The 7616-nt window shown below is 37.9% G+C and overlaps 1 protein-coding gene across 2 annotated transcripts in view; it reads right to left on the bottom strand.

Moving 5' to 3' along the window:
- Positions 1–2581: 2581 nt before the first annotated feature.
- Positions 2582–7616, bottom strand: part of LOC121281775 (synaptotagmin-B) — a 261001-nt gene continuing 255966 nt past the window's right edge. For both annotated transcript variants that reach the window (XM_041194744.1, XM_041194745.1), the window contains exon 9: positions 2582–5007. In XM_041194744.1, the coding sequence (XP_041050678.1) occupies positions 4801–5007 (207 nt within the window). In that variant the 3' untranslated portion in view covers positions 2582–4800. The remainder of the gene's footprint in view (positions 5008–7616) is intronic.

Raw genomic sequence — 7616 nt, 5'->3', positions numbered from 1 at the left:
GTGAAGAAAATGTTAAGGGAAATATCAAATGAAATTTAAACAAACAAAGAAGAGATGGATGGGATATTAGAGACAGCTTCACTATAGGAGGAATTTCCACATCCAGAAATATTATTTTTAAGCATAATTGTCTCTTAAACCCCCCCCCCCCACAAGTTTATTTTTCTACAACATAATTTGTGAGTAACATAAATGAAATAATTGGTAAGGCAAAGACTCTTCAACTGAATTTTGGGTTAAGTTTGCTAAGTCGAAGTGACGGCCTGTAATAACAAAAGCAGTAAAAGTTTAAGGAACCAATGGTTGCATCCCCACTCTTTTAAGCATCAATGGCAATTATATAACACGTTTGCCTTTTTATAAACATACTTGCTTTGCTGATATAGTGTATCAATTATGAGTATCTAAATTATATATTGCTAATTTATTCAATTTTAATTGAAATATATAGGTCTCAGTTTAACAGTATCTTCTCTATACTTTTCATCTGATTAATGCTACTCTGCTGCCTTCAATCTCATCCAAGTGTAACAGCAAACAACATCAAAGAGTGCTTTGGGTTGTTCCAAGTAAAATAAAACCTACATCCGTTGATCTGCAGAAAGTGCAATGGATTTTGTTCAGCAACAAGAGGTAAGTACACACCATTAGTTCATCTAAAGATTGCACTTAAATTTCTTTAAGGGTGTGTTGGCTTTTATATCTAATAGAGATTCAATTTAGCCAGCAAGAGTGACTGCTAGACAGGTATATGTTGGTAGCATTGGTCTTATAGCCACTTGGTCATGTTATGTCTTTACCAGTCAGTGATGACATATTGATTTTGTTTTTAAAATCCGTTGGTGATAGCTGAAATTATAATAGAATCTCCCAAGTTGGAAACCAGGGAGTCAGTAATTTATATTCCATTTCCCTGGGTACCAAGGAAGTTCATTGTATTGTTGCAGAAGACTGCTAATCATCGAATTTACAGAACCACTTCATACCACAGTAATGGTGCAAATGTATCTTTAGTGCAGCATGTAGTATCCACCTACACACTGTTTCCATTTAATCAAGATTCTGAATCATCTGAACCCAGCCAAGTGAGTAAAATAACCTCATAGCACTGAGCTTTCAAATAGCAGGACATTATGCCTTACTGTTTGTGTCTATGTTAAAGATAACAAAAAATAAGCTAAAGAAATAATCTATATCCTTGTGTGCCAGATAAAAAAGAACCAAATTCAAAACTGATAGCCAAGATCTTTTATATCTGTAACAAGAACTTTGCTGTGTATTCTTAAAACTGATTTTCTTATTGAAGAATTTAAAACAACTCTTTAAAATGGTGGGAATAGTTTAATTGCACTTAAAAAAAATGTCCAGTCCAACAATAGTGCTAATATCTCTGTGACAGGAATAGCAGCCATGCCAGCTTGACTGGGTGCCTTAAAAAGCTACAAAATCCACTACAAGTAATTTCTTATAGCATTCATTAATTCATGATTATATTACAAACTTTAAGCCATTGGCAGCAACCAATGAGTGAACCTGTTTATTGACCATCTCTTAGGAACAGCTAATCAAGAGTCTCAGTTTGGTACTGGATGACCCACCAAATCTAAAGCATGTGATTAGTTGGTTCAAAGAGTTATTTTATGCCTTCAATTCTGCATTGTTCAGTTTTCAAGTTAATCCAAATCTCAGTTTGGTCATTACTTGATATCTTGGCAGCTTTAGGAAATGACATGGTCAACCAAGAATTTCAGATTGACACCTTCAGCAAGGCAGCAAATAGCAAAATTGCACCCAGCAAAGAAAATTTCTGCAAACCAACAGCATTAAATTCTGTTCTTCAACATGACTATCCTTTATATGCCTAATGAGTACCATTACATGTCTCTATGGCACTTACTAATCCATTATTTTTCAGCTTTATAAATATCTACATAACAAGAAAATATCTCAACCAAATTCACAAAATTACAAGTAACCTCTCCAACATGACCTATTTTATGTGGAAGTTATTTTTTGTGCACTTATTGAAATATACATTTGCAGGAATTAACATGAAAGTGTCCTAGTGGTACTCAATGCTATTGTGTGCAGAATCCTTCAGGGGGGATGAAATTGAAGTTGATTTCCATCACACCAAAACTGCTGTAATGAAGGCCTTTATGAAACTTAACAGATATGTAGAATGATCATTGCCAGTTTTCAAAGCCACTGAATTAGCCCCATTGACTTCTTTAGAAATGTGTGCAAAATATACATTTCCTCTCATTATTAATGGCTTCAGTACGTACAGAGATACACAGCCAACTCAGTCTATTTGCCTGAAGCAATGTGATTCCCTTATTCAGGGTGCCTGGGAGTGTGCCAGTATCTCTCATTGCAGGAGAAATTTTGAACAATAAAGCTTCTATACCAGTAAATGAGGCATTTTAGCTTTCTGATGAGCGATTCAAATATTCACGCATGTTTACTCATTTGTTTGGCAAGGTTTTTGATGGAAATATTTACAGAATTCATTGGTAAGAACATCCCTCCCACCTGAACCGCTCCCCCCCCCACCCCGGCACCAAGTGTGCAGAAATTCAAATGAGAATTCAAGTGCACATTGGAGTGGCATAGTTGGGGGGTGTGGGGGAGAAGCATGCGGGAGAGGGATTGTGAATTGTATTCATTGCCAGAGGACAGCATCACCACTCATACTGTAACAGATATTGTTCCTTCCGTAACAAGAGTATCACAGTGAGGGGTGTCACATACATTTACTTATCTCATTTTGTAAAAAATAGGATGAAGTACATCTTGCTCAACATCAACTTCAATATCAGGCAGCCAGCTAACATGACTAATAGCAAAAAAAAGCTTAAGCACATTAATATTAATGTGTCTCTGTACAGTAAAACTTAATGATTGCAATCTTTTTAAAGCGATAGGTAATATTATAATAATCCATCAAAAATTCAGTCCTAGGCAGTTTCATTAGTAAGATTTGTTACTGTACAAACAGACCATCAATTTTGACCATCAAAATTGCAATGCACGATAACTTCTTCAGTCATTTTGTAATCTTAAAGACATCAATGCATTTCTTCTTTCTTGAGTTGATGTTAGCATTACATTGCATTCAGCAATTGTCCCTGTCCTAAGTGTGTACACACACGCACAGTGATTAGCAGCAGCAGACTGGCAAAGTGCAATATCACTTATCAGGAAAATAGAGGCAGGAGTGGGGGGAGGAAATGTGGTGGTAGTGTCGGGGGTGGCATCCTCTTACTCTATTCTTTTCATCTTAAGTGTGAACAATAAATAGTTATGAGATTTCATTGTTAAAATTATGCAAATAATTTTACGTTAAACTGCATATTATCACCAGTCTTCCACCTCCGATTCACATATTTTGTGGAATATCCTCCTCCAAATTCCATGTTGCCCCACCAAACTCATCTCAATCTGACTTGAACCCATAAATATAAAATCTTTTTGTAATGTCAAAGTACGAGGCTCCAATTGCAGTGAAATTGGTTTTCAGAATAGTTCTCTGGATTCCGTAGAAATAAAACAAGGTAGACAAATTCTGTTTTGCTTTAAAACAAATATCATTCAACTGCATATAATTGCGGTAAAGTCATGGTCAATGCACTCCTGATCAGGGTGAGTGAACTTCTATTTGAATTGAACAGATGTGGACTGTGTTATAGGTGCCTGTAAGGGATTAGCAGTTTGAGAAATATCTCCACCATGAAAACTAAGCTTATTTGGACAGCCATTAACACAAGGTGGAAGCCTATAAAGGATATGAGATTTCCAGTCTCTAAAAGATTACTAGGCACCCATAGCACAATGGTTTGTTATCTTGGTTCAGAATTTATGCAACCAGACAGATATTTCTAAAAGTGCAGTATAGGGTCTTAAAGGATTGTTACAATATTTTCTAGGAACTTCGGATGTAAGGGTTTATATCCTTCTACCTAAACACATCTCATTTTTAAACCACAAACTTTCAGCCAGCCATGACTTTAAAAAAAGGCATTTGCAGCATCACTTAGCGAAGTGAGTTGCATCTTAACAACTGTATAGAATGGCAGCTTTCACCATTAGGTAGGCCATCAAGGCTTCACTTTAGTATCATAATGTGATGTCATTGCTCTACCAGTCTCCAGGTGTGAATCAAATGAATGGCTTTTCACTTTAGCTTGTTCTAGTCCATTCACATTATGTAAAATAGAAGCATCATCATAAAAATATACAGCAGATGCATGTGATTGTAAACCATAGACAACTTACACCTACACAAGAGTTTGCATTGAACATGCTGCTATTTACAGTAAATTATCATCATGCATTATCAACACGAATTTCATAATAGAGCTAAAACCGCAGAAAGTAGAAGTGAGCATTTAGGGAAATTTGGAATACAACTTGGAGGCTCAGATGGCTTATTTATTAGTTCAGAACTATGGTGGTTAATGTGTACCAAAACTAATTATGTCTTAACCCTTTGAGTACTGGATTTTCTTGCACCTTTCAAAGCATAGATATTCCATCAATAATTAACTTACAAGATTGTGTAAAATTATAAGGTTTGAATATCACGGTTCTAAAGTACAAAACACAAATTTTATAACTCTTTTCGTAACAGCAATCGTAAAAATGAAAAAAAATACAAAACACGTTAAATTTGCATATATATTTGTCATGGTGCAAAGATGCTACAGTAACCCCCAAAGGGTTAATGGAGAATGGCGCATAACTGAGGTATTGATAGCATCTGATCAATGAGGAGTTTGTGGGACGGTGGGAATGATTTCACTTTTTGAGGCCAAGAGCTAGATCGACCTCTTCCTCTGGTTTTAGAGAGTGCCACTGTGCAATAGGCCGCCTGGGATTTGCCAGCATGTCTGACCAGTGTCGAAGCTCTGTGCCGGTGGCGTTGCTGCCGACAAAAATCTTGCCGATGGCATCGTTTTTGCCAATCTTGTCGTAGTCCAAGACTGTGACGCAAACCTGGACTTTCTGCATGTTAAATAAAAGAAAACACAAGATGATTATTGGGAGCCAATAATAGTTGGCTACTTTTAAATTGATTATCCCTTCATAATAATCTAATTCTAGGCATGAATTTTAAGCTTTGTAAAGCAATAGGGGGAAAAGTCTAATCTAGCAATATTGGTTGGACATGCCCCTGTTAGATTTAGTGCATTAAGAAGCAGACTTGATCCTGCTTTCATGAAGCACGTAATGGGGATAGCTTCCCTGAAACAAGCTGCAGGGCATTTTATGTAAGAATGCAGAAAATCTATAGCTTGCTGCAGATGTTATGCTTCACACTGTCAGTTTATCGCAGAGATAAAGAAGTACTGAAGATCAGAATACAACACGACATTCAATAAAACTTCCAAATGCCCTCATTCTGTCACTATTACCTTAGAGAAAGTTTTTTGAAATGAACAAAGTTTTTTTAAAAAAAAAGCAACATAAAGCTCATATACCGAATGTGAGCATAGCTGGCTAGAGCAGCATTTATTGCCCATCCCTAATTGTCCTTGAGAAGGTGGTGGTGAGCTGCCTTCTTGAACCGCTGCAGTCCACTTGGTGTAGGTACACCCACAATGCTGTTAGGGAGGGAGTTCAAGGATTTTGACCCAGCGATAGTGAAGAAACAGTGATATATTTCCAAGTCAATCTGGGAGTGGCTTAGAGGGGAATTTCCAGGTGGTGGTGTTCCCATGTGTCTACTGCCCTTGTTCTTCTAGGTGGTAGTGGTCATGGGTTTGGAAGGTGTTGCCTAAGGGGTTTTGGTGAATTCCTGCAGTGCATTTGTAGGTGGTACACACTGCTGCCACTGTTCATTGGCAGTGGAGGGAGTGAATGTTTGTAGGAGGAGTGCCAGTCAAGTGGGCTGCTTTGTCCTGGATGATGTCAAGCTTCTTGAGTGTTGTTGGAGCTGCACTCAGCCAGGCAAGTAGAGAGTATTCCATCACACTCCTGACATGTGTCTTGTAGATGGTGAACAGGCTTTGGGGAGTCAGGAGGTTGAGGTACTCGCTGTAGGATTCCTAGCCTCTGACCTGCTCTTGTAGCCACAGTGTTTACATGGCTAGTTCAGTTCAGTTCCTGGACGATGGTAACTCCCAGGATATTGATAGTGGGGGATTCAGCGGTAGTAATGCCATTGAATATCAAGGGGTGTTAGTTAGATTCTCTGTTGTTGGAGATGGCGATAACCTGGCACTTGTGTTGTGAAAATGTTATTTGCCACTTGTCAGTCCAAACCTGGATATCGTCCAGGTCTTGCTGCATTTGGACATGGACTATATTGGACAAGGCCCTGTCAGAAAACGTCAATGCTTATACAGAGACAAGCATACAAATGCATGACAGGTTTGGCATTGCTGATAAAAGGGGTACCAAGTGTTAGGTTAAGCAATAGAGACCATCGAAGTTTGCGATTCGATCCCTTGTTTGTGCTGTATTTTCTGATCTTGAGGGGCAATAGTTAATTGGAGCGAAACATGGGGGAAATATCAGGGGTTACCACTCCTCTTCATTATCTTGTCAACCCACTGTAAAAGCCGCAGTGAACGATGGCAGGAGCATAGTGGTAATATTACTGGACTAGTAATCCAGAGGCCCAGACTAATGTTTTGGAGACATGAGTTCAAAACCCACTACAACAGCTGGGGGAGTTTAAACTCAATTAATAAAATGGTAGTCTCATTAGAAACTACCGATCATCATTAAAAAAAAAAAGCACTCAGACACACTCCAGCACATGCTCAAACACACACTGGAGCATGAAAATCAGAGCAGATTATGATTATCCCATTGCCTTTCTCCAGCAAACGGAATCATGGCGGACTTTGTGAATTGTTACTTTCATTTAAAATTCTGTTTTTATGCATGAAGATAGCAGAAGGAAAACATGGGTTTTGATATATTCCCAAATTATCACTTGCCAGTTTCATAGCAGTTGAGTAGATTTGGCAGTACTTGAGTCTGACTGACATAAGGTGCATTTATATTGCATAAGACAACAGAAATTAAATTTGAACTGTATTTAAGTATTGAGTGTGATTTGCCAGCTAATTCAACTGATATTTGAATACATCTGAAGCAAAACAAATGGACCACTTCTCTAATGCCCTCCAATCTCAAAAGAACCCCTCTCCATTCCCCAAAGCAAACAACCTAAACAAAAGATATTAAGTACACACAGCAATATACAGGATTCACTTTAGTACATAACTATATATACTTGCAAATTGTTAGCTATGCAACAATGTGACACATTTCTACTAAATGTTTGATTTTCTTAATTTAAAAGCAAGATTGTGGTTGCATGAATTAGAGTATATCAGTGGCCACAACCCAGGGTCTTCTGCAATCTGCTAGCAGAAAGATGGTCAGTATGGAACACTGAAACCACATCATCCTCTGCCTTACCAAGAAATCCCCCTGAGATTGATAATGATGGCCGTCGAACATGAACTTATATCAACAATTCTACACATTTAGATCAAACAATGAGCTCCCCGAGGATGCTAGTAGAGAACATGGATACCTAAAGACATGCAAACACTTGATCTAACATTTTCTCTGAGGCTCCACGTTATTTGGACACA

Source organism: Carcharodon carcharias, chromosome 9, assembly GCF_017639515.1.
Source record: "Carcharodon carcharias isolate sCarCar2 chromosome 9, sCarCar2.pri, whole genome shotgun sequence".
Classification (NCBI taxonomy): domain Eukaryota; kingdom Metazoa; phylum Chordata; class Chondrichthyes; order Lamniformes; family Lamnidae; genus Carcharodon; species Carcharodon carcharias.
The sequence above is the reverse complement of the archived record's forward strand: the minus strand, read 5'-3'. Positions and strand labels throughout refer to the sequence as shown.